Raw genomic sequence first — 27251 nt, forward strand, 5'->3', positions numbered from 1 at the left:
AGCCAAGTACTCAGGCAGACGCCACGCTCGGGCTGTACCTGCAGAGGCATAACTTCATTGGTGACCAGGAACAGCAGGAGGTGGAAATCTGAGATGGTATCCAAGAACACAGATGAGGTATTCTGGGACAAATAGGTGGCCAAGCTATGGAAGTCCTAGAGAGAAGGGAATAAACATGAATGTTCCATACAGTTTCCCAGTGCCAGACCCCAAAAGTCATTTCCTACTAAGAGGCAACTCCATACACTGAATGCTGAGAGACGCCTCTCCCTCTTCCTCCGCAACCACGGACGGGGTCCAAGAAAGCGTAGCAGGCAGCGCAAAGCAAGCTCTTGCCCGCTTCTCCCAAGATGCTCTCAGCACACCTGATGAGGCAGGTGTGCAAGAAGACACGCTTGTAAAGCTGACTCCGACTGGCCGGGTGCAGAGGCTAACACTGTAATCCCAGCATGTTGGGAGGCTGAGGTGGGCAGGTCACTTGTGGTGAAGAGTTTAAGACCAGCCTGACTAACATGGTGAAACATCATCTCTACTAAAAATAAAAAAATCTTAGCCTGGCATGGTGGAACCCTCCTATAATCCCAGCTACTTGAGAGACTGAAGCAGGAGAATCGTTGGAACCCGGGAGGTGGAGGTTGTATCGAGCTGAGATTGCACCACTGCACTCCAGCGTGGGCGACAGAGTGAGACACTTACCTCAAAAAAAAAAAGGAGGGGAAAAAAAGCTGACTCAGACAGAGACACAGTCAAACAGGTGGAATGCACCCTGGCCCCCAGGTGGAAAGTGGGCTGTGAGAGGGGCCCAGGGCCTGCTGTGGGCCAGGAGATGCCTCTGGCTTTTCCTGTGGAGCGGCAGGACAGTGAGAGGGAGGAGCGCAGGGCAGCCGTAATGCAGCACCGACACCTTCAGCAGGACCAAACAGAGAGCTTCAAGAGCATACCCCCCTTGAAGCTGGCTCTGCACCTCTACAAGCACCCCAAGTTCCCTGGGCGGACGGGCAGTGAGGGGACCAAAGCATAGAAGCAGCTTTGTCAGCCACTGAAGAAAGCCTCGTTACAGACATTCTTTGACCACCTTCTGAAATGTCTGTGAACAAGTCATGATTTCAGAACAACCATATGTACACAGACTGTCTGTCTACACAGCACGCAGAAAGCATGAAAGCAAATTGGACCTGGCCTGATGTACCGATCTGCCGGTGAGAGCAGAGGCCAACACAGCAGCCACGCTAAGCCGCAGATCAACACCACACGTTGGAAAGCTGAGGCCAGGCCGAAAGGGGGCACAGGGCCTCGAGGTGCCCAAGAAAGGCAGCAGGTCACCAGGCAGGGGCCAGGCCAAACTAACAGTGACGAGGCTGCTGGCAGAAGACAGGAAGTGACACATTTGGGAAAATTACAAGATCCACGCAGGATATGCTTCTGGCCAGTCTGAGGACATCAGGGGATTAGCCTTTTGTGGCTGTCCACCACCTGGCCATAGGGAGAGTGTCCACGTGACCAACAGTGCTCCACAGAGGCCCTAGCTGGCCTGTCACAGAAATGAATCGGGAGCATTGGAAGGCTTGATGTTTTCTGGAAAAACAATACTGACACTAGATAAGCAATCAGCAGGTACCTTAAATTATGTTTCTAAAGACAAAGAGCTTACCTGTGTCTCACCCAATACATCCCGGTTTTCAATAGGAAATGGATTTTGTGAAATAGAAAAAGTGTAAACTGGATCCTTGGGGAAAGTTGTTGTAATCTAATGAAGAAAAACACAAACCCATGATGAAATAGGCCGAAGATGGTGTGGCCAACTCCCAGCCAGCCCAGAGCCCGAGTTAATGACTGACTCCCAGCAATTCTCAGAGAGTTCTCTACAAGCTCTCTATCAAAGGGAACCATTATCTATTAGTGTCATCCCTAAATGAAAACTCTGAAACTCTGCCATGCTGGAAGCAAGCGACACCACATCCGGGCACAGCCCTGACAACAGTGGCACCGGGACTCCCCCGACGGCGCAGCTTCCCTTGAGAGTCACACAGATTCTCTCCCTCTGCTATGGAGGAAGTAAAGGCTGGTTGGAGCCCTTGTCCAGGCGATGAGAAGGGAATGGAGGAGGCCAGGAGGCCATCTCAGGAGCTGACTTTGCTCAAGAGAAATTTGTGTCATTGGGTTTGGAAGGCAAATGAAAAATCAGCCAGTCAGCTTTCAAGAAACAAAGCACCCTCCAGCCAGCCTTCTAAGCCCCTTCTCAATGCTGGGAGCCACTCCATGGAGCTGTGGGCTTTTCCAGACAGGGGTGAATATAACAGGCCTTTGAGAAACAGTGGGCTCTGCTGTTATCCAAAGGCCAGCTAAGTCCTTCACTGGTTCAGACATGCCTTAATGACAAGAGAGCATTTTACACCTAACATATAATCAACAGAAGGTACAGGGACAGTGGCAAATGTGCATGAGTCAATAGAAATAGAGGTTTCGCTGGGCGCGGTGGCTCAAGCCTGTAATCCCAGCACTTTGGGAGGCCGAGGCGGGTGGATCACGAGGTCGAGAGATCGAGACCATCCTGGTCAATATGGTGAAACCCCGTCTCTACTAAAAATACAAAAAACTAGCTGGGCATGGTGGCGCGTGCCTGTAATCCGAGCTACTCAGGAGGCTGAGGCAGGGGAATTGCCTGAACCCAGGAAGCGGAGGTTGCGCCATTGCACTCCAGCCTGGGTAACAAGAGCGAAACTCCGTCTCAAAAAAAAAAAAAAAGAAATAGAGGTTTCATAATCTTTGTGACAGACACACCTCCCCACAGAAGCACCCGACTTGGGTGGATGCTGCTTTCCTCTGTAACACAGCAGCAGCAGCAAGAGTCACACCTCTTCCAGATTAGGGGAACTATTCTGGGTCCTTTGGGACTACTTGTAAAGCATGAGCGTGGTTCTGGTCTGTTTTCTGCATCAGCAAAGGCAGTGAGTTGTAGAGCTGGCTGGCCCAGGATTTGCTGTGCCAGCACCAGCCGCCGTAGAAGGACAGCTGAGCCGCCGGCAGCATCTCTGGCCTGAGCTGGCCCTCCATGGGCAAGCGGCGGGGCGGGACATGAAGACTCGGCCACAGTGCCACGTTTCGGCTACACGGCCCCATCAGTTGGGGATCCTGGGCCTCACTTTATTATTCTTCGAGACGGAGACGATTGGAGTACTTGCCTCCTGGATGCCTGGCACGGGGTTTGGTATACACAGTGTTGGTACGCACAGTGCTGGGTACCAGCTGAAGACAGGGGAAGTGTTGACCTCCTGCACAGACAGAAGGCTGGCCCGCTTGGCCGCTGCCTTTGGGAAGGGCTAGAAATGGGGAGGGCAGCACCCCCAGAACACGTGCTGGTGAGAGAGCTAGTAGGACCAAGAGGGGGTTTTGCTGGCCTTGTACCTGGCCCTCAGAGGGCAACAGAACCGAAATCCACATAGCCCATCCCAGATGTCCCAGTGCGGGGCATCAGCTCACATCTTACCCTGGAGCCATTTCTCTTACCCTACCCATCATCTATCAGCTAGATAATGCCCCCAGAACCCACAATGAGGCCCCAGGAACACTGGCCAGTGCCCTTTCCTGCCTGCCTAGCCACTCCACCCAAGGTTTAAGAACCTTGGGCCCAGGCCAGTGTCTGTGGCCTGGGTCTGGGCACAGCTTGACACACCTCTCTGGGCACCTGCTCTCAAGGACTCCCCCCGTCTCACTTGCACAGGGTCAAGGAGCTTGGGCACTATGGGGCAGAATGCACTCCCACGAGCAAATACTTCTGAAAAACTGCACTAAGGCAAAAACTTAACTTCCTTTATAAAAGAAAAGGAAAGGGGTGGGGAGGCCGCTCGGGGGAGAAGACCTGAGAAATCTGGCTTTAAATCGTGCCGGCTCCTCCTGGGTGTATGCTCCATCAATCTGTTTTCACCTTAATTACACCCTAGGTAGTCTAAAAACCAGATGCCTTCACGGCCTAGGTAATAAATATGTTCTCGGGAGCTGTCAGTTGGAATGGAGCAGCAACGGGCTTGGCTCGTGGGGACCCACTGCTCTGAATGCAATGATATTTTACTGCCTAAAGCACATGCCCATCCGAGTTCAAATGCAGCCTGAATAGATCCTGGCATGGCAGCGGCATAGAAAATGAGCTGCCTCCCGTCCGCTTTGGACAGCTCTGGTAGGGGTGATGAACTGGTTGCTGCAAAGGCTCATCCTGCCATCCTCGCTGCCCCATGGCAATGGCACAGCCACGTCTCCATGAGCATAAAATGCATCCAGAAAGCAGCTGAGATGCAGGGAAGATGGAAGAGCCAGGGACCTCTGTGGTCCTGGAGCTCCAGCCGGTAAACCACGCTGAGCCCTGACTCAGTCACACTGAGGCACAGGCGCGTGCCCTGGGGACCTCTATGCTCCTGGAGCTCCAGCCGGTAAACCACGCTGAGCCCTGACTCAATCACACTGAGGCACAGGCGCGTGCCCTGGGGACCGGCCTGCACAGAGTAGCCCAGACACACTGTGGGCTGCGGCAGCTGTGCTGGGCCAGGGCAGCACCTGCATGGATATGCTCCATGCTCTGTTGACTGCAGACCCAAGCAACGGGGTTTGCTGCCTCCCAGAGGCTACCTGGCCTGGGGTCGTCGGTCCTTTGTACTTTAGTATGGGGACAGTTAACCTCTAGGTTGATGTCAAGGAAATAAAAACCTGAAACTAAAACAAAAAGCCCTTAAAACTGTGAGCACTGCCAGGCGCGGTGGCTCACACCTGTAATCCCAACACTTTGGGAGGCCGAGGCGGGCGGATCACGAGGTCAGGAGTTCAAGACCAGACTGGCCAATATGGTGAAACCCCGTCTCTACTAAAAAACACAAATTAGCTGGGCGTGGTGGCTCGTACCTGTAATCCCAGCTATTTGGGAGGCTGAGGTAGGAGAATTGCTTGAACTGGAACCCAGGAGGTGGAGGTTGCAGTGAGCTGAGATTGAGCCACTGCACTCCAGTCTGGGCTACAGAGCGAGACTCCATCTCAAAAAACAAAAACAAAACAAAAAACCGTGAGCATTTTAGCAACACCACATGCTCAGTGATTCGACAACCACTTCCTGGGTGCTTGTTCTGGGGTGGGCCCTGCATGAGGCAGAAGGTGCCTTAAATTGCAGCCTCCTCCTGTGAGGAGCCACCACCCAGCAGTCCCACCTCCAAAGCACCTGATGGGTCTGTCTACCCAGGCTGTGCTGGGGGGCGGGGGTTGGGGAACACTTACGTCTATGATCAGATACTCCACAGGCAGGGGTCGGGCCAGCTGGGTGATCTCATTGCCAAACTTGTCTACATCCTGCAATAGTCAAGAGGGGAAAGGCGGTAAGCAAAGGCAATCAGGGTGATGATTTTCCTTTCATACACTCATCTCCCCTTTTAAATTATGTCAAATCTTACTGAAGTGTATGGATAGCAGAAAGGAAACGTGCATATTTTTGCGGTGAAACCACCTTCCCCCATTTCTTGGAGTTCCTTATTATAACCACAGCCTGAGAAAGCGGCCAGCCTCTAAGGCACTGGGACTCTCCACTGAGAGAGTACATCAAACGCCTCCCCTCCACCCACGGCACTCGCCTGGCACTCAGGTACAATCTGTGACAGGCAGAAGGGCCCGAGTGCCCTTTCTATCCTCTGCAAGCACACGAAGCCTCACGGTCTGAATGCTAACTCTTAGGATCTTTCTCACACCTCTGAAAACCTGACTTTCCAGAAACCAAGTACTTGGACATGAATAAAATAAAGGCATGCACAAATGGGCGCACACACAAACACGAAGACATGGGAACCCCACACCAATCTGTCAAAGTCTCAACTTGTTTTGCTTTGTCAGATGCACAGAACATAAAGTTTAATTATGGGGAAAAATGGCCAGCATATGTTCATTAATCATAAAATGACAATTAGATCTGATTTATGTCAAACATGCTGAGTTCAAACAGAGCACCAGAAATAAATTCATAAGAACCAAAGCTTTTCATTAAAGATTCTGCAAGAGGGGGTCATATTTTCTATCTAAATCATCACTTAACGTTATATAAATCATTCATTAAGTCATACATAAATTATACATCCATAATTTCCAATTATAGGGCCTTACATAAAAGTTTATGTTTATTGGAGCTCTCAGACCCGAAATGACTGCCAAGCAAATCTCCCTGAGTTGTGCGGGGTGATGGGAGGCCACCCCAGCACAACCACACCTTCCTGAGGGCATCAGGGAGCCACACTGTCTTTTGAGACAATCATGACAAGCTGTTCCCCAGTCAAACCAAGCCCATTATCCTAATGAGAAGTCCCAGGCCCCATTTGGCCCTTGGCCCTGTTCCTTGCCTGAAAATTAAATTTTCTGGCTGGTCCAAAGGTGGTGAGTTATTTCAGTTGATGGTTCACAGTCAGTTACATACCCAACTCTTTGTTCTACTCTTTCTCTCCTCCTCACTACTGTACTTAGTCTTAAAAAATAATAATAAAACAAAATTTTAATTCAATTTCTAGACTGAAAGGTGTCTTAGTTATCCATACCCTCATGCCTTTTCGCTACTCACAGCTAGAGAGCTGCCAACAAGAACTTGCCTCTACCCTCCCAGAAAAAAAATGGTCCAAATACTTGCATGGCAACCAATCTTTCTGGAAAGGCAGGAGAACGAACCCGGAACTCTATTTCCAGTTCACATATCGTTCCCCGCCCCATCAAAGGCCACTTTCCTGCAAATACATGGCTCTGTGCCGTTTGCCTTCCTTGGACACTGAAATGACTTTCCATCAGGTTGGGTGAGAATCCTGTGTCCGCCTTCCATGTGACGAATGGCTGCCACAGTCAGGACAGTCTTCCTCACTCTGAGCTCTGTTGGCTGGGAAGGCGTACTAAAGACGTGGGGCCTACTTTGTGGGGTCCTGGGGCCCCAGAAGAGGTGGTTTCTCAACGGAGATTTGGTAGGAGGCAAAAATCAAATTCAATCAAACTAAATCACCATTTCCAAAATACATGCTTGCCCCTACAAGAAATAACCTGCAACAACTCACATATAATTAGCCCATCTGGAGTTCATCTTCAAATCTAATTAAGCTCTAATATGCAGAAACATTTCTCCAGCACCTGTTCACTTTAATCTCCCCCTCTAGGGATTTTTCTTGTTAAATGCCCCTCTCTCTTTTTTGTGTCCTGCTATTCTCTTTCAAACTTAACTGCCCAACTGTACATTTCCCAGTCCCCAGGAAAATATAGGTATCACATCCCCCTTTTCTCCCTGGGGGAAAAACAGGGAACGTCTATCTCTCCCCCAAGCCTTCACTCAGATGTTTTCGCCAGCCAATCCCTAGGCCTACACACTGGTTTAAAAGGCAATTACTTTTTATGGGCCTTAGCAAATGTCAGTTGGAATGGCTGGGAGGAGGATGTCTTAATTCTAAGTCTGGCAGCCGTCAAAGTGTCAGCAGCTTTTTTTTTTTCTTTTTTTCTTTTTTTTTTGAGGCGGAGTTTCTCTCTTGTTACCCAGGCCGGAGTGCAATGGCGCGATCTCGGCTCACCGCAACCTCCGCCTCCTGGGTTCAGGCAATTCTCCTGCCTCAGCCTCCTGAGTAGCTGGGATTACAGGCATGTGCCACCATGCCCAGCTAATTTTTTGTATTTTTAGTAGAGACGGGGTTTCACTATGTTGACCAGGATGGTCTCGATCTCTTGACCTCGTGATCCACCCGCCTCGGCCTCCCAAAGTGCTGGGATTACAGGCTTGAGCCACCGCACCCGGCCGAGTCAGCAGCTTTATCTCCACCGCGAGCGAGGCATTGGGAGGTTGGAGTTTGTGGCCCCTAACACCTCGCCACTCACCACAGGCCACTTCTGGAAGCAGTGGCGACAAGGTCTTGACACCAAGAAACCCAGGGATAGATGTCTTTGCTAGTTTATAAGCATGTGGGCTGCCCGGGCATGGTGGCTCATGTCTGTGATCCTAGCGCTTTGGGAGGCTGAGGTCAGGAGTTTGAGACCAGCCTGGATAACATGGCAAAACTCCAACTCTACCAAAAAGACAAAATTAAGCTGGGTGTGGTGGCACGCACCTGTAATCCCAGCTACTCAGGCGGGCTGAGGCACAAGAATCACTTGAACCTGGGAGGCAGAGGTTGCAGTGAGCAGAGATCACAGTACTGCACTCCAGCCTGGGTGACAGAACAAGACTGTCTCAAAAAAACAAACAAAAAACCACAAAAGCATTTGGGCTTTGTGCCAGGACAACAGTGAATTCCATTGATTGAATGGCATCACCCTGTTTTAGAAAAGGTAAATAAAACCCTGGATGTGTTCTCCTAAGAACTGGCAAGAAGGGGCACAAATGACACCAGGATCTGAGCCATCACAGGATAACTCAGAAAAAGCAAAGGTCTCCGACACATTCGGTTTCTTAAAGCACCACTGCTTAGAAAATAATCCAGTCCGTGTGCAACGACAGAGCACCTGTCAGATGCACGCAGAACCGGCAGCTGGCATTTCTCAGGGGCCAGCTGTGTGCACAGAGCCACTGGGTCCTCACAGCCACACTGGTCACAGGCACTACTGCTGTCGCTGACATACGGCAAGACAGGAAGGGTTACAAAGATGACAGTTACAAGGGCGCTTGGTGAAGACAGCTAGACACTGGGCCCCCCATGCCATGTGCACAGGCTCCCCGCCTCTCAAGTCAGTGCTGGGGCTTCGGGACCGGGGCACATGCAGACCTCCCTCCTGCCTCTGGAGAACCTTGAAGTTGAGGCTAGGATCCCAATAGCAGCCTCACACTGAGTAAGACTCTCCACCTCCACCGCAAGGGAAAATATAAAACTTTCTCCTAGGCTAGGAATACGCTATAATAAGTGATTCAGTCTTACTTCAGGTTCAAATAAGAAATTTAAAAAAATAATAATAAGTGATTCAGAATCTCTTCTCTCGACAGCAGTCTCTTTTTTTTTTTTTTTTTTTTTTGAGATGGAGTTTCGCTCTTGTTACCCAGGCTGGAGTGCAATGGCGCGATCTCGGCTCACCGCAACCTCCGCCTCCTGGGTTCAGGCAATTCTCCTGCCTCAGCCTCCTGAGTAGCTGGGATTACAGGCACGTGCCACCATGCCCAGCTAATTTTTTGTATTTTTAGTAGAGACGGGGTTTCACCATGTTGACCAGGATGGTCTCGATCTCTCGACCTCGTGATCCACCCGCCTCGGCCTCCCAAAGTGCTGGGATTACAAGCTTGAGCCACCGCGCCCGGCCCGACAGCAGTCTCTTGACTAATTGATAAACTGTCCTGAATAATGCTGGAGGCAAACACACTCTCCTATGAGTGAAAACGCTTATTTTAAAAAGTTGCGTGCTGCTGGGTCTCGTCCCAACAAATATCAAGGCAGGTTATGAGGCTACAGCAAACAGAGCAGCTTGATAACAACAAAGGAACAGTCTGCAGATAAGTTGCACAGAGGACGATGTCCCAAAATAAGATATGAGGAGATACAGATCCTTTGGTTTACATTGAGCAGGACTAGCTCAACCAGGTGAGCATCTGGAGACGCACAAAGCTAGATTCCTGCATGTGCCAGTATCGTACATAAATGGATTACGGATCTCACACAAAGACTACGTAGGTAGATGCATAGCTCTGAGGTGAAATATACAGTTGGCCGCTGCACAATGCAGGTTTGAACTGAGGAGGTCCACCTATAAGCAGACTTTTTCAACAAACACGGGTTGAAAATACGGTATTCGAGGGATGGGCAACTCATGTGTAGAGAGGTCTAACTTTACATATGAGCAGGGTGGAAGGGCCCACTTTGGGGCGTGAGTGCATGTGGACTTGGGTATATACACAGAGGTCCTGGAACCAATCCACCGTGTCAGTTGAGGGACAACTGTACTTCCAAAGTACGATGACAAAGGTAAAATTGCAAGAAAAAGAGATTAAGTTATCTTTGAAATCGGAAAATATCTCATCTTCTTTGTATAAAAGACAAAGAATGAAAACCTGGCATGTGTTTACAACATACGACAATGGGTTAATATACAAGGACATCACCAATGAATGCCAAAAATGATGAATCACCTTACAAATAACTAAGCACACAGAGAGGCAACTCACGAAGAAATAGCGCAAGAGACTCCCTGTGGTCAAAGCAGCACAGAGCAGGGTCCTGGGCCGGCCTGGTCCTTGCCAGCTTCACAGGCTCGGGGGAAAGGCTGGCCTGCAGCACCACCCACAAGTGTCCACCCGCTACTTTCCTGGAGGAAATGCGGGGGGACACACAGAACCTTCAAGCTTCAGCAACATGATCCTCGTTCTGGGAATACATACCAAGAAATTTAAAGCATGCGAGAAGAATGCGGTACAGGGTCCACCAAGTGCTGTTCACAACGCCAGATGCCAAGACAACCCCATGGCCTGCTGAGTAAGCAACATCTGGCCACAGCAAGGGGCGTGGGTTCCTCAGAGATGTCCTCTGGCCCCTCCACAGCCAGCTCCTTGAAGGAATACTATCCCCTTGCTGCTTCCATGCCTCCTTGGCTTCCCACAGGGTTCTGACCCACCCCACTCCAGTACTGTGTGGTCCTTGCCAGACTGCCTGTCCACAAGGCTCTCTGGACAGGGGACCTTGGCACTGTCCCTTGGCGCCAGGACATCACCCTCCCACCTCTCCCAGACCCTTCTCCTTGATCTCGAGAGCAGCGATCCTTGGAGTTGCTCGATGCCCGCTTCTTTTCTCCCTCTGAACCACAGCTTGCCTCATCTACTTCTGGGTTAATTTAGGGTTTCTACACAGATAGTCTGAAAAGGGCATTACTGGCCCGTATCTCTTGTCTTGAGTTTCCAGACCTGAGTACTGGCAACTCCACATGTTGGCACCTGGACTCACTATCCTCCCACACAGACCCTCGGCTCTACTCTGGCACCAGTGCCAACCCTGCTCCCCCAAACCTGGCTTGAGCCTGTGTTCCTCTCTGCACCCCTGCCAGGCCTCCGAAGCTCTCATTCCCAGCACACCATCCCCGTCTCCAAGGCCACAGGGAACTGACACATGGCCTGGATTACCAACATCATCATCTTCTCACTGGGCTCCCCAACTCCAAACCGCTCCCCACACTGCAGTCCAGGATGGGTCTTCTATAGCAGGACCTCCCCTGCCCACCCCACCTGGCTGGCAACACCTGTCTACTGCCTCTCCTACCTGGATTTCAGCCCCACTCACTCCTCTAACGTTGCTGCCTTCCCCTGACTCAGGCTGCTGGCATCCAATGCCTGGATTGTTGCGAAATCTTCCTGCCTCCAGACCACCCTCCTGCCACCTACAATAGGAACATTTCATAAGTTACTTTCCATGGCTTCCCACTGTCTGCCACAAGCCACTCCAGCTAGGGTGCGTGTTGTGCTCTCCAGGTCCATGGCCTCAGCAGATCCCACTCCACCTGGCTTCCTCTCACACACTCGTCTCAGCACTGTGAATGGCCACCTGGGCATGCCCTACTCCCCGACAGGACACCTCCACAGAATATGCAAGGAGAGGGACCTCGAGGGACCTGTTCATCATGGTGCCCCAGGCCCTACCTAGGTCTAACACCTGATCCATGGGAAGTGCTCAACAGACACACGGTGTGAACCGGGTGGACAGAAGGGACTGCAGCCCCAGGTGGTGGTAGCATGAGAGATGCTATACACACAGATGGCACCGGATGCACAGGCGAAGCATACTGGTCTGTTTCCTCAGTGCTGTAACGAACTGCCCAAGACTGGGTAATTTATAAAGGAAAGAGGTTTAATTGACTCACAGCATGGCTGGGGAGGCCACAGGAAACCTACTATCATGGCAGAAGGTGAAGGAGAAGCAAGGCAGCTTCTCTGCAAGGTGGCAGAAGAAGTGCTACGCAAAGGGAAAAGGGCCCCTTATAAATCCCACAAATCTTGTGAGAATGCACTCACTATCAAGAGAACAGGAACCGGGCGCGGTGGCTCAAGCCTGTAATCCCAGCACTTTGGGAGGCCGAGGCGGGTGGATCACGAGGTCGAGAGAGCGAGACCATCCTGGTCAACATAGTGAAACCCCGTTTCTACTAAAAATACAAAAAAGTAGCTGGGCATGGTGGCACGTGCCTGTAATCCCAGCTACTCAGGAGGCTGAGGCAGGAGAATTGCCTGAACCCAGGAGGCGGACGTTGCGGTGAGCCAAGATCGTGCCATTGCACTCCAGCCTGGGTAACAAGAGCGAAACTCCGTCTCAAAAAAAAAAGAAAAAAAAAAAAGAGAACAGGAATGGGGGAAACCACCCCCATGATTCAATTATCTTCACCTTGTCTCTCCTTGACACGTGAGTGTTATGGGGATTACAAGTCAAGATGAGGTTTGAGTGGGGACACAAAGCCAAACCCTTTCACAAAGGGTGGTATGAGGGGGCGTCCATTTTCTTACCAATCTACAATATCTGATTGTTTTTTTTCCCCTGAGGCAGAGTCTCACTGTTGCCCAGGCTAAAGTGCAGTAGCGTAATTTTGGCTCACTGCAACCTTCACCTCCCAGGTTCAAGCCATTCTCCTGCCTCAGCCTCCTGAGTAGCTGGGATTACAGGCACATGCCACCACACTAGGCTAATTTTTGTATTTTTAGTAGAGAGACAGGGTTTCACCATGTTCATTAGGCTGGTCTCAAACTCCTGACCTCATGATCTACCTGCCTCGGCCTCCCAAAATGCTGGGATTACAGGCATGAGCCACCCCATCGGGCCTTCAATATCTAATTTTTTCATAATAAATATACATTTGATTTCATATTTAAAATGTTCCGGATTTATTTATTTACAGACAAGGTCTCACTCTGTTGCCCAGGCTGGAGTGTAGTGGTGCAATTAAAGCTCACTGCAGCCTCAAATGCCTGGGTTCAAGCAGTCCTCCTGCCTCAGCCTCCTGAGTAGCTGGGGCCACAGGTGCACGCAGCATAGACTGCAGACATGTTAATTAGTTTAGTGTGACGGCTCACACCTGAAATTCTAGCACTTTGGGAAGCAAGGAGGGTGGATCACTTAAGGTCGAGTTTGAGACCAGCCTGGCTAACATGGAGAAACCCCTCTATACTAAAGGAAAAAAAAAAAAAAATCAGCTGGGTGTGGGGTGGACGCCTATAATCCCAGCTACCTGGGAGGCCGCGGCAGGAGAACTGCTTGAATCTGGGAGGCAGAGGTTGCAGTGAGCTGAGATGGCACCACTGCACTCCAGCCTGGATGACACAGCGAGACTCCATCTCAAAAACAGACTTTGAGCTGTCTGATGCACATGGCTCTTTAGATTTGAGACCCTGCCTCTCCTGCTGCCAACCTCTCCCTCCTGCCTAGACAACACCCCCTTCACAAGTTCTTGATCTAAAAGGTGGTCTCCACTCCAGCCTCCCTTCCACTGACCCTGTGGCTTCTCGTGAGCAAGCTGACTCTCAAACCATCTGTATCCCATCCCTCCTGCCAGCTCCGCCCACCTCTGCCTCCCATTGTCATCGCACTGACCTGTCTCCAGATGCCCCAAAACTGTCCCCGACACATAGACCGTTCCCCTCTGTGTGCCAATTAGCTCCTCTGTTGGACACCAAGAAGCAGCACACCCTTGCCAGTATTTCCGTCAGGTCAATAAAAACCCAAACAAGAATACTGCTCAATCCCGATCAACACACTGGTTTCTGTCCTTTGTTCTTTCCCTTGCAGAGAAACCCCCTGAAAGAGCCGTGCAGCTTGCTGATGCGAGCTCACCCCCCTTTCTCCCCCATGAGCTCACTCTCAGCAGCCGCTCACCCTCTACTTAGCCAGGCTCATCAACGCTCCCGACATCCCTAAGCTGTTCAGGCAAAGCCTCCTCTCCAGACTCGTCAGGAGCTCCTTTCTTGCCTGCCCCCCAGGGAACTGTACTCCCGCCCCTCCTCCCCAGCCCCTGCCCCCTGGTGCGCTCTCCACCGCTCTTCCCCCAAGGAGGGGTTCTACTCAGCCATCCCCTCCAGGATGGGCCGCTCGGCTTCTCACCGGGTCCTGAGCACCATCCCAGCAACATCTATGCCACGTCCTCTCCTGAGCAACAGGCTCACCTCAGATCCCCGGCCTCGGCCTGAAGATCCTGGGGTCCGCCTGCCTCTTCTCCTCACACCACCATTCAGCCTCCTCACTACTGCATGGCCATCTCTGCCCTCTACCCTCATCTCCTATTCTAGCTCCCAGCCCAGCAGCCAGAGGGGTCGTCTCACCGCGTGCACACAGCCCTCTCCCTTCAGCCCCTTTCAGGAGCCCCCATCTCACTTCCAACCACAGATTCAGCCTCCAGGGGCCTTTCCCACCTCTGCCCCAGGAGGCCACCCTGCTTGTCACTCTCTGTGCTGGGAACAGGCTGCTGCTTCTGTCTGAACAATCTCTAGACATCCCCAGAGCCGCTCTGTCCACCTTCTCTCCCCTTAGGACTCGACCCTCCACAGCACTCCAAGCTTCTCAGCCTTCCGCTGTGGCGGCCCACCTCCCCTGCTGAGGCAGCCTCCCCGATGCAGGGAGCCCCACTCCATTCTTGGTGAACCCCAGGGCCTGGTAATTCACAGGTGTTCTCTGAACACCAGAAAATGGATGCTGTGAGCACAACACATAGTGATCAGGTCAGTGCTACCAAGGGCTTGGCCACCCAAACACAGTAGCTCCCACTTCCCAGCAGTGAGGAGCAGGGAGAAAAGTCCACTCAGCTACAAGGGGTCCAGGCTCAGCCTCTCACGCCCAAGCAGGGCTGGTGCCTGCTGGAGGCTCAGGGGCCCAGGGCAAGAGCTAGGGGCCTGGGAGAGACGTAAAGATAAAAAATCCCCAGCAGCCCTGGGCTCACACCCCTCAGACTGTTTCCTCATGACTAAAGAAGAAGAAAGTGGAGATTTTAAAAAACAGGCTGGGGCCAGGAAGATTGGCTCACACCTGTAATCCTAGCACTTTGGGAGGCCAAGGTGGGCGAATCACTTGAGGTCAGCAGTTCGGGACCAGCTGGCCAACATGGTGAAACCCTGTCTCTACTAAAAATACAAAAATCAGCTGGGTGTGCTGGCACATGCCTGTAATCCCAGCCACTTGGGAGGCTGGGGCAGGAGAACTGCTTGAACCCAGGAGGCGGGGGTTGCAGCAAGCCAAGACTTCGCCATTGCACTCCAGCCCAGGAGAAGAAGCAAGACTCCGCCTCAAACAAACAGGCTGAGAGCAGTGGCTCATGCCTTAATCCCAGCACTCTGGGAGGCTGAGATGGGCAGATCACCTGAGGTAAGGGGTTCAAGACTACCCTGGCCACCATGGTGAAATCCCATCACTACTAAAAATAAAAAATAATTAGTCAGATGTAGCGCTGGTGCCTGTAATCCCAGCTACTTGGGAGGCTAAGTAGCTACTGAGGAGGATTACCTTAACCTGGGAAGTGGAGGTGGCAGTGAGCCGAGATTGTGCCACTGCACTCCAGCCCGGGCAACAAGACTCTGTCTCAAAAAAAATAATAAAAAAGTCAATAAAATCACCATGTCACAAAAGAAAGAACTGGAAGCCAGCCTTTTGTCAAAGGCCTGTCACTTGTCCAAGAGAATCCCTCGAACCCAATCAACCAATTCTCCCTGCCCCAGAGGAATAAGCTCCATGGATGCCAGACCCTCGGCACAGGTACGGTCAGCGAGGAGACAGCCAGTCCTCCGAGTGGCAAGGCCACCTCTCCTTACTCCCCGGCAAGGGCTACAGAAATCAGCCAGTGAAGACAGCCCATGGGAAGACAGTTTACTCCCAGGAGCCAGCCAGCGGGGTGGAAAGGGCACAGCTACAAAGCCAAGTCAGATTCTGGACTCTAGAGCCACGATCCCATGTCCAGAGGAGTGTTAATAAAAGGACTGGGGGATGTACAATCTTTGCGGGAGAAGGGTTGCAGCCTGCCACGTCCTCACGTATCACACAGGCGGCAGGAAAGAGTGTTCCTGAAAGCAGTGGCGCAGGAATAACTTAGACATCTTGAGCAGAGCTGGCGGCCGCGCTACACCCTGGATGGGAGTCCCAGAGCATCTCGAAATGTCTCTGAGACGTGCTGACAACAGAGAGAGGCTTCCTTCTGTGCGAACCCAGCACACCCCGGTGTCAGAAGGGGACATGAGGAGGGCTCCTCTGCACCAAAGAACACCGGAGGGCACAGACACCACAGTGAATCACCAGAAAACACGAACTCTCGACAGAGCCAGTTGGAAGCCTTACTCAGGAAGCATTTCCGGAGAACTTAGGATTCTAGGAGCCTAAGCTGAGGCCCAGCGGTTGTCCTGCAGACTGCAGCAGCGTAGCCAGGAGAGCCGTGAGGTAAGAGAGCTGTGGAGTTACAGGCATGAAAGGGACAGCTGGAGCTGCCTGTGTGTCACGCCCATGGCAGGAGGTGTTGAGGTGTGACGCACGATGAGGAGCATCCAGTAGGATGCCACGCAACACCAAAGCATTTAATGGCGCTGTGTGTGTGTGTGTGTGTGTGTGTGTGTGTGTGTGTGTGTGTGTTTGGAGGAGTCTTGTTCTGTCGCCCAGGCTGGAGTACAGTGGTGCAATCGTAGCTCACTGCAGCCTTGAGATCCTCCTGACAGCCTCCTGAGTAGCTGGGACCACAGGCTCATGCCACTGCACCTGACTAATTTTTTTTTTGTTGCAGAAATGAGGTCTTGCTATGTTACACAGACTGGTCTCGACCTCCTGAGCTCAAGCCCTGACCCTAACCCTTAACCTTGGCCTCCCAAAGTGCTGGGATTACAAGTGTGAGCCACCATGCCTAGTCTATCAGTGTTCTTTTAAAAAGAAAAGACAGGAGACAGTCAAGTGCCTTCTGGCTGTACAGCGTCTAGGAGTGTGAGTCTTGTCACTGTGTGATGGGCAGGAGGTCCCAGCCTGCTCAAACAAAACAAAATCCCCACCAGCTGGGCTCTGGGGCCTGTACATGAGCCTTCATAGCTGCAGCCTCTTGAGGCTGACGGGCAGTGAACACAACCAGCCTCCTGATTTGAAGACACACAGAAACCCAAGGAGCCTCCCTGCCATGGCCAGGCCTCCTCCCTGCAGCACCAACCCCAAGCACTCACGACTGAGCACCTATTAGCTACTTGCCGATCAGCCATTAGCTACAGCAGCTACTGCCATATGACTCAGTGTGCATGTGACACACACCCATGTGCATTCATGCCTGAAAGGCTATTTTAAACTCTTCTTCCTAATTATCAGGAGAGATATTAGTATGACTTTTTAGAGAGCAAGTTGGAAATATCTATCAAAACTCAAAAACCTTCTGCCCTGGCAATTCTATTCTGAACATACAGAAAGATGTCACATGAGGATGCATGAGGGTGCTAAATGTGGCACTGTTTAGAATAACCAGGAAGAACCAAACGCCATCAACACAAAACCAATTCAACACATTCTGATTTGGCCATATAGTCAATAAAAATACACTCATTTACTCTGCCTAATACAATTCTTTGTTCTGAAGTTAAAAGAACAGAAAAGGAAATAAACTCTACCAGATGCAAACAGTAGTTATTATTAAACATGTTTTCTTCATGGGTTTTTTTGTTGTTGTTGTTGTTGTTGTTGTTTTTTTTGCAGGGAACAAGTGTTCCCTTTCACAAGAAAGGTGAAAGAGAAAAGCCCCACTTCTCGCCACCTGACTGCCCCAGAGACAAGTGCAGCTGGCTGGCCCTTGTCACTCGGCAAGCCCCTGGACCTCACAGGGCTGTGTGTACACCCATGCTTTCTAAAAACCTACACGTGAACTATTACACAGATGTGCCTTCAAATCACTCCTTCAAGTATGTACAAAGCTCCCCTCATCTGTCCACAAGGCTCTTCCTCATTCTTTTACTGGCTACACGGGACAGAGCAGAGCTACAGGCTCTCCTCCCTCCTGAAGGACAGTCAGGAAGCATCTACTCCCACCCTGTGTGTGAGTGCATGTAAATGTATGTCCACATACATGTGCAAATACCTATGTTTTTTGTCTTCAAAAAAACAAAACAAGGCCAGGTGTAGTGGCTCAAGCCTGTAATCCCAAGCACTTTGGAGGCCAAGGCGGGCGGATAACCTGAGGTCAGGAGTTCAAGACCTGCCTGACCATGGTGAAACCCTGTCTTTATTTCAAAAAAAAATAATAATAAAAAAAAAGAATTGGGATTATACTCTAGAGATGCACTTTTAATTTTACTTCATAAGTTTTATCTCTTATCTTTAAGTAATTTGCAAACACATACCTTTAGTAATCACACACTATTCCAGAGTCCAGCTGTATGGTAACTGAATATCCCCTTGTGATGGGGCTGTTCAATTGTTTCCAATTTTTATTGCCAGAGACAACAACATGATGCAAACAGCCATGGACAAATATTGGTACAGGTTCTGTTTACAAGGCATGTTTTACCTTCAACCGCAAAGTCCATGGGAGAGCTAAAAGGATTACTTCAATGTTTGCTTTTACAGTTCTCTTTGCTCCAACTGATATTTTCCTGAAACATGAGAAATCTGTCTCAAATCCTAGTGGGCTGTAAACAATTTGGGGAAGTATTTCTAGCCTATTCTCACTAACAGAGGACAAATAAGCACTCTATGAAAACAACAGAATGATTAAGGAAATGTGACATATTTCATTATAAAAGGAAGCTCCCCATTCCTAAGTGCAAGAAACTTACAATAACACATGGAAATAAAAAAGCAAATTTCCAAACTGAAAAGGGTATTTAAAAATAATCCTAAAGCAAACGCATAGTTAGTGATAAAATACTAAAAGCACTTGCTTTATGATTAAAAACAAGACAAAGGTGCCAGTGACCTCTGCTGCCATCAGCGTTGTTTGGGAGATCCCAGACAACATTGGGATAAGCCCAAAGAATGAAAAGGGCTGATAATGGAAACAAAGAAACAAAACCGTTATTCACAGATAATACATGCAGGAAATGCAAACAACTAAACTTATAAACATAATATTGAGGAACAGACAGCAGTTGCTGGATACAAAAATTTACCTGTTTCAAACAGCAAGAGTTCGGAAATGTAATTTTTAAATGGTGCTATTTTGTAATAGATTAAAAAAAAAATAAAGTACCTAGGAATAATCTAACAAATAATAGGTAAGGCCTCCACAGAAAATAATTGAAAACGTTTCTAGGAAGCGTTAACACGGGAACAAGGCTGGGCACAGTGGCTTGCGCCTGCAATCCCAGCACTTTGGGAAGTCAAGATGGGTGGATTGCCTGAGCTCAGGAGTTCAAGACCAGCCTGGGAAACATGGTGAAAGCCTGTCTCTACTAAAATAGAAAAAATTAGCCGGGTATGGCAGTGTGAGCATGTAGTCCCAGCTACTCAGGAGGCTGGGGCAGAAGAATTGCTTGAACCCGGGAGGCGAAGGTTGCAGTGAGGTGAGATTGCACCACTGCACTCCAGCCTGGGCAACATGGCAAGACTCTGTCTCAGAAAAAAAAACACACAACACAGGAACAAGTGCAGCACCTCACCAAGTTCATGGGAGGAAGCCTCAGCCCTGAAATGACGTCAATGAAACCCTCACAGGACTGCTGGCTTTGGCACAACTCAACAAGCTGAATCTAAAATTCTCACAGAAGAGTAAAGGGCTGAGGACAGTCAGGGACCCTGAAGAAAAGGGAAGAAGGTCTGTGACTTATCAGGCATAAAAAGTCTTTCTAGCCGGGCGCGGTGGCTCAAGCCTATAATCCCAGCACTTTGGGAGGCCAAGGCGGGTGGATCACGAGATCGAGAGATCGAGACCATCCTGGTCAACATGGTGAAACCCCATCTCTACTAAAAATACAAAAAATTAGCTGGGCATGGTGGCACGTGCCTGTAATCCCAGCTACTCGGGAGGCTGAGGCAGGAGAATTGCCTGAACCCAGGAGGCGGAGGTTGCGGTGAGCTGAGATCGCGCCATTGCACTCCAGCCTGGGTAACAAGAGCGAAACTCCGTCTCAAAAAAAAAAAGAAAAAGAAAAAAAAAAAGTCTTTCTAGGCAAAGTGACGGTAATTAAGAGACCATGGTGGCCAGACATGGTGGCTCACGCTTGTATTCCAGCACTTTGGGAGGCCGAGTTGGGCGGATCATGAGGTCAGGAGTTCGAGACCACCCTGGCCAACATGGTGAAACCCTGTCTCTTCTAAAAAAAAACAAAAAGACACACACAAAAATTAGCTGGCATGGTGGCACATGCCTATAGTCCCACCTACTTGAGAGGCTGAGGCAAGAGAAATATTTGAACCCAGGAGGTTGCAGTGAGCCAAGATGGTATCATTGGGCTCCAGCCTGGGCACCACAGAGTGACTCCATGTCAAAGAAAAAAAAAAAAAAGAGCAAGCGAGCATGGTATTAGTTCTGATTTAGGAAAACTGGCTAATGGAATAGAACAGAGTCCAGAACATCCATGATTCAAGGAGACGACTGACAACAGAGAAGCATCACATATTAACAGGAAAACACGAGTTTGTTTTTATTCCCAAAACTGTGCTCATACAGCTGATGATCCACATCATGAAGAAAGAAAACAGAGGCCAAGTGCAGTGGCTCACATCTGTAATTCCAGCACTATGGGAAGCCAAGGCAGGCAGATTGCTTGAGCCCAGGAATTCAAGACCAGCCTGGGCAACATGGTGAAATCCTGACTCTACTGAAAATACAAAAGAGTTAGCTGGGCATGGTAGTGTGAACCTGTAGACCCAGCTACCCGAGAAACTGAGGCGGGAGGATCACGTGCGCCCAGGAGGCAGAAGTTGCAATGAGCTGAAATTGCACCACTGTACTCCAGCCTGGGTGACAGAGCGAGAGCCTGTCTCAAAAGAAAAATATAAGTCAGGCATGGAGGCTCACAAATGTAATCCTAGCACTTTGGGAGGCTGAAGTGGGCGGATCGTTTGAGGTCAGGAGTTCGAGACCAGACTGGTCAACTGGGAAGAAAGGAAGCATGCGAGGCGGGAGACTGAATCTAAACCAGATACGGAAGATCCCAGCAAAGGGGACCACGGCACTAAGATGGAAAGCCCCCTCTCTCCACCTGCAGGGGTGAGTTCTGGGAGATGAGGGTCTGGCAGAGACTCTGGTGACACAGGAGTTTTAAACATGCAGTCATTCTCCCCTGCAAGATGTCTGCAGCCAGTTGTGGTGGCTCACACCTGTAATCCCAGCACTTTGGGCAGCCACAGTGGGCAGATCGCTTGAAGCCAGGAGTTCAAGACCAACCTGGGCAATAGAGAGTCTCTGTCTCAAGGGAAAAAGAAAGGGAAGAAAGACAAAGGAAGAAAGAAAGGAAAGGAGAGAGGGAAGGAGGGTGGGCAAAAATAAATTCAGAGGGATAGTTAAAAGAAAGACCAAAAAAATTTAAAAAAATAAAGAAAGGAAGGGAAGAAAGAAAAGAAAGAAGCTAATACAACTGTATCCTCTATGTTCAAAAAATTAAGTAGAAACACGGTAAACCAATTAACAACTTAAACTTCTAGAATGAAAACTACAATGTCTGAGATGAACCACATGCTACAAGAGAATGACTGCACATTAACCACTGCAGAAGATCAATGAATCACAACGTATGAGATGAACCTGAGATGAACCACATGCTACATGAGAATAACTGCAGATTAGCCACTGCAGAATCGAAGAGAAATGAATCTGAAGACATAACAGAAACTACCCAAAATGAAATACTGAAAAAGACTGAAATAAAATGAAGAGTATCAGTAAACTGTGGGACAATTTCAAGCAGCCAAATGTATGTGTAACTGGAGCCCCCAAAGGAGTGGAAACAACCAAAAAGAAAAACATTGAATAGCTGCAAGTGGCAGTATTCTAAAAAAGGTCCCCCAACATCTCCCACTGTCTTCTCATCTCTACCCCAGGCCTGTAGCGCAGTGGCACCATCATAGCTAACTGCAGCCTTGAACTCCCGGACTCAGGTGAACCTCTTACCTCAGTCTCCTAAGTAGCTGGGACTATAGTTCATAACACCACACCTATTTTTTTGTAGAGGTAGTCTCCTGCTATGTTGCCCAGCCTGGTCTCGAACTCCGGGGCTCAAGGGATCCTCCTGCCTCAGCCTCCCAAAATGCTGGGATTGAAGGCATGAACCACCATGCCCAGGCCCCGTCTTCTCATCTTTTGAAACTGAGACTATGTTCAGTGGTCGGATGTGGTGTTACTGATCCCAAACCCAGCACATGTCACCCCACTTCTAGTGAGAAGCCCTAATGCCATGAGTAGCTAGTACCGAGCCCCGGAAACGTGACAGCCTTTAGTAACAGGCAGAGTCTAACCACAGCTGACAAACGGCTGCTACAGGCAGACTGCACCCAAATTAGAAAGCTCCAAGACAGGTTCACACTGTTCTCCATGTACGGAATTCTTTTTTTTTTTTTACCATACTTTTACCTTATAAAACACATCAGGCACGTACTGCTCACTGCTGGACTCCTTGGCGTAGCCAAGCTCAGGGGCGTCCTTGCACGGCAGCAAACACTCGTCGCGAACCAGCGCCATACACTGATTGGATACTTGGTACCCTTCAAAGTGGACTTGGTTGTCAGGACCACCTGCAAGAGAGACATCTTCAAAAAGAGTCTACCAAAGGGCATTCAAAACCATTCCATATCTGTTAACTCTTCACCTCTCATCAATAGAAAAAACAAACTCTCAAGGGCTTGTGAGGGGTAAGAGTTAAAAAATATTCTGTAGTCAATGGATAGGTGGCCACAATATAAGACCTAGACATGAAGGTCCTGACATCCTGCAGCTCCACACACACCTGGCTCCACAAACAGGTGCCACCAAGGATATGCTGTATCAGAATCAGGAAATCAAGATTATTAAACTTTTGAAAAAATAGATAGATAAAAGGCAAGGTGCAGTGGTTCACACCTGTAATCTAAGCACCTTCAGAGGGCAGGGCGGGAGGATTGCTTGAGCCCAGAAGTTTGGGACCAGTCTGGGCAACACAGTGAGACCCTGTCTCTACAATAAATAAATTAATTTAAAAAATAAAAATAAAAGACTGTTAAACACTGTCTAACATCTGCCCCTAAAGCTAGGCTTAGCGTCATCAGCACTTGGGCTCCTGGTTCATAACACCGGGGTGTAAATGGCAGACAGGGCCCTAGGTTGGTGGCAAGGATGGGAGGATAAATTTACCTGGAGGCAGAGAGAGACAGGGAGTGGGTGGGAGAAGATCAAGACAGAAACTTTTTTTTTTTTTTTCTTTGAGACGGAGTTTCGCTCTTGTTACCCAGGCTGGAGTGCAATGGCGCGATCTCAGCTCACTGCAACCTCCCCGCCTCCTGGGTTCAGGCAATTCTCCTGCCTCAGCCTCCCGAGTAGCTGGGATTACAGGCAAGTGCCACCATGCCCAGCTAATTTTTTGTATTTTTAGTAGAGACGGGGTTTCACCATGTTGACCAGGATGGTCTCGATCTCTTGACCTCGTGATCCGCCTGCCTCAGCCTCCCAAAGTGCTGGGATTACAGGCTTGAGCCACTGCGCCCGGCTCAGAAACTATTTTTAATACAAATCCAGTCACTGTATGATATACACAGCAGCCTCTGTCTTACGGAATCCTACATCACCACCACGCACGGCCAATGCCACCAGGCGTCTCCGTGTGGAGGTGCCGGTGCCACCGCACAGCTGTAGGCAGACGTTGGAGCCCAGCTCCTTCGTGGCTTCACCCTCCACACAGTCCACTATGTCCTCCTCTCCCAGTCTCCACTCCATCGATGTCTCCAGGATAACTTCATGTGGGGACAAAGGGACTACAGATCACAGCTGAGAGGTCAAGTTAGACCTGGTCCCTGAAGTGAGGTGGGCAGATGATGCGAGGGGGCAGCCTGAGCCTTTGGAGAAAGCAGGCATGGGGAGGCACCCACGGCCCTAGAGCTGTCCTTCCAAAACTGAAGTGACACACTGACTACAATCTCATTATTTTTTAGGTATTTATTTTTTTAGAAATAAGGTCTTACTATGTTGCCCAGGCTGGTCTCTACCTCCTGGCCCCATATGATCCTCCCACCTTGGCTCCCCAAAGTGTTAGAATTACAGGTGTGAGCCACTGTGCCCCGCCCTCATCATTTGTTATAGCTTTGGAGGAAAAAAACCCCCGTATCTCTATTTCAGTTTCTTTGACAAAAACAATCTGATCAGAAAACAGAAACAGAGAGCATGTGGCCTTTTTTTTTTTTTTTTTTGAGACAGTATTGCTCTGTCAACCAGGTTGGAGTACAATGGCAAGATCTCAGCTCACTGCAACCTCTGCTTCCCAAATTCACGCAATTTTCCTGTCTTAGCCTCCCGAGTAGCTGGGATTACAGATGCCCAGAGATGGAGTTTCACCATGTTGTCCAGTCTGGTCTCGGAACTCCTGACCTCATGATCCGCTTGCCTCAGCCTGCCAAAGTGCTGGGATTACAGGCGTGAGCCACCATGCTCGGCGTGCATGTAGCTTTCAAACATGCATTAGAAAGCAAACCCAACAGCCATGCAATCAGAAAAGGTGAGGAAGGAGACAGCTTGCCACCACGAAGCTCTTGACACACAAAGGAGGTGGGTGAAGGCTGTCTTCAAAACCCTGAGTCAAAGTGGCTCCAAAGGTACAGTTCACAAACATGGGGTTTTCCCCATAGCCCAAACACAAATGCTCAGGAGAGGCAGGCGACCCTGAGCAAACGACCACTAACATCTCAGCAAAGATACAGGCACCTCACCTGCCCGTGTGCTTGGTGGCATAAACAGCACCGAAAGAATGCAGGGCTCAGAGCACAGGCAAGGTTGGACAGAGCGCCGGGGAGCCACCATGCAGACATCTGGTTAGGACACTGTGAAAACCTGGAGTGGGCTGGGCGCAGGGGCTCATGCCTGCAATCCCAGCACTTTGGGAGGCTGAGGCAGGTGGATCACCTGAGGTCAGGAGTTCAAGACCAGCCTGGAAAACATGGTGAAGCCTCGTCTTTACCAAAAATACAAAAAATTAGCCTGACCTGGTGGCATGCACCAGTAATCCCAGCTACTCAGAAGGCCGAGACAGGAGAATCGATATAGCCCAGGAAGCAGAGACTGCAATGAGCCAAGACTGCGCCACTGCACTCAAGCCTGGGCAACGGAGCAAGACTCCATCTCTGGGAGAAAAAATCAAAACAAAACAGAAAACCTGCACTGGTGTTTAGCTTGATCATTAACGTGATTGGTCATTCAATAAAGAAAAATCTGGTGGTTGAGAATGAGAGAAAAATGGAAAGCAGTATTTGTAAAACAGAAGGCTGTTTATAAAAAGCAAAATTAGGCCATATGGATAATCTTCAAGGGTAAATTCACTGAGATGAACTGCGAACTCCCCCCCCACGTGAGCAGCAGGAAGCACATGTCCTGATGGTTTGTGTAACCCTGCCAGAACAGCTGGCAGGACAAGTGAACAACCATTCCCTTCGAAAACCAGCCAGTCAGGAAATCCCTCCTTGGGAAGGGTCACAGGGCCTACAAAGAGGCAGTGACAGAAAAGACCTCAGCTGCTATTCAATCTGAGACGCATTTCTGGTTTTTGAAATCAGACCCTCAGCAAGTAACTTTCAGAGCCCTAAGCTGAGAGCGTGCCAGACTACGAGGAGACAGAGACGCCCAGCCCAGTGTGGAGGGTAAGCTTAGCCCCACGGCGGACTGTCCTTCCACAGGGCCCTTCAGGGTTGCTTGAGCAAAGGGCACACATCATCAGGGCCCTTACACTCCGAAGACTCACGTCAGAGAACACCTGTGCACAATCGAAGGGGAAAGGGGAAAAAGGGCAGAGACAGAGGGAGAAGCCAGGCCTCTGCGTCTGAGCCAGGACCCGAGTGCTGCCTGCAGGGGTGCCAGGTACCCTCTGCCACATGGCTCAGTCTGCACCTCCCTGTCTAAGGAGGGATGTGGGATGGGAATGCAGCAAATACAATTTCCAGCAGCACCACGGGGTCCCCACATGGCCATGACCAAAGAGACCCTAGTGCAAGGGAAAGAGCAAAATTTACTTGAGTTAGAAAACCTTCATCCAAGCCGCAGTGATTAACAACACACTCCAGACAAGCACTCTTCAGTCAACCACTACCCTTGGGAAAGGGAGAGCACAGCCAAGTCCAAGCACCAAGTCACTGCCTGTTTACATACTAGGTTATTTACTGTCTTTCAGCTCCAATACCCTTCAGTAAATGCCAATCCCAGGGGCAATAAAAGCCCAGGGATGATCTATATAATCTCTCAACTCTCAACAAGAGGTATGACTCCAAGTGAAGGTGGCAGCCCCCAAGTTAGAAACTGTAATTGTAAAAATGTGCCAGTTCTTCTGGCCCATGAAATAACTTCTCCATAGGAACAGTAATTAGCCTGGAGGCAGTGCTCACACCTGTAATCCCAGGACGTTGGGAGGCTGAGGCAGGCAGATCATTTGAGGACAGAAGTTCAAGACCAGCCTGGCCAACATAATGAAAGCCCATCTCTACTAAAAATACAAGCATTGGCCAGGCGTGGTGATATGCACCTGTAATCCCAGCTACTCCGGAGGCTAAGGCATGAGAATCGCTTGAACCTGGGACGCAAAGGTTGCAGTGAGCTGAGATTGAGCCACTGCACTCCAGCCTGGGTGACAGAGAAAACTGTCTCAAAGAAAATTTAAAATGTAAATAAAAGATCCTCAATTTCATTCAGAACAAAACATATTAAAACCACACTGAAGTATGTTTTTTTAACTTAAAAAGATATATTTAAAAAGGCCAGGTGCAGTGGCTCACCTCGGCCTCCCATCCCAGCACTTTGGGAGGAAGAGGCAGGGGAATCACCTGAGGTCAGGAGTTCAAGAGCAGCCTGGCCAACATGGCAAAACCCCATCTCTACTAAAAATACAAAAATTAGCCAGGCATGGTGGTGCATGCCTGTAATCCCAGCTACTCAGGAGGCTAAGGCAGGAAAATTGTTTGAACCCAGGAGGCAGAGGTTGCAGTGAGCCATCCAGTGAGATCATTCCATCATACTCTAGTCTGGGCGACAGAGCAAGACTCTGCCTAAAAAAAAAAAAAAAGAAAAAACATATATATATATTAAAAAAAAGAAACAGTAATCAACAGGGTTAGGTAACCATGGGAGCCCATGGAAGCCTGAAACAGCATTTCTCTGGGAGGGCGGCAGTTCTGGAAATGTTTTGGTTGCCTCACTGATGGGGAGGGGACGCT

At 49.7% G+C, this 27251-nt stretch overlaps 1 protein-coding gene across 4 annotated transcripts in view; it reads right to left on the bottom strand.

Annotated features, from left to right (window-relative positions):
- NPLOC4 (NPL4 homolog, ubiquitin recognition factor) overlaps nucleotides 1-27251 on the bottom strand; it is a 77170-nt gene that overhangs the window by 10703 nt on the left and 39216 nt on the right. For all 4 annotated transcript variants that reach the window (XM_039476296.2, XM_074389057.1, XM_074389056.1 and 1 more), the window contains 4 exons: nucleotides 22444-22604; nucleotides 5257-5328; nucleotides 1652-1747; nucleotides 39-155 (listed from right to left, as the gene is read on the bottom strand). In XM_039476296.2, the coding sequence (XP_039332230.1) occupies nucleotides 39-155; nucleotides 1652-1747; nucleotides 5257-5328; nucleotides 22444-22604 (446 nt within the window). The remainder of the gene's footprint in view (nucleotides 1-38; nucleotides 156-1651; nucleotides 1748-5256; nucleotides 5329-22443; nucleotides 22605-27251) is intronic.

This window comes from Saimiri boliviensis, chromosome 17, assembly GCF_048565385.1.
Source record: "Saimiri boliviensis isolate mSaiBol1 chromosome 17, mSaiBol1.pri, whole genome shotgun sequence".
NCBI classification, from domain to species: Eukaryota; Metazoa; Chordata; class Mammalia; order Primates; family Cebidae; genus Saimiri; species Saimiri boliviensis.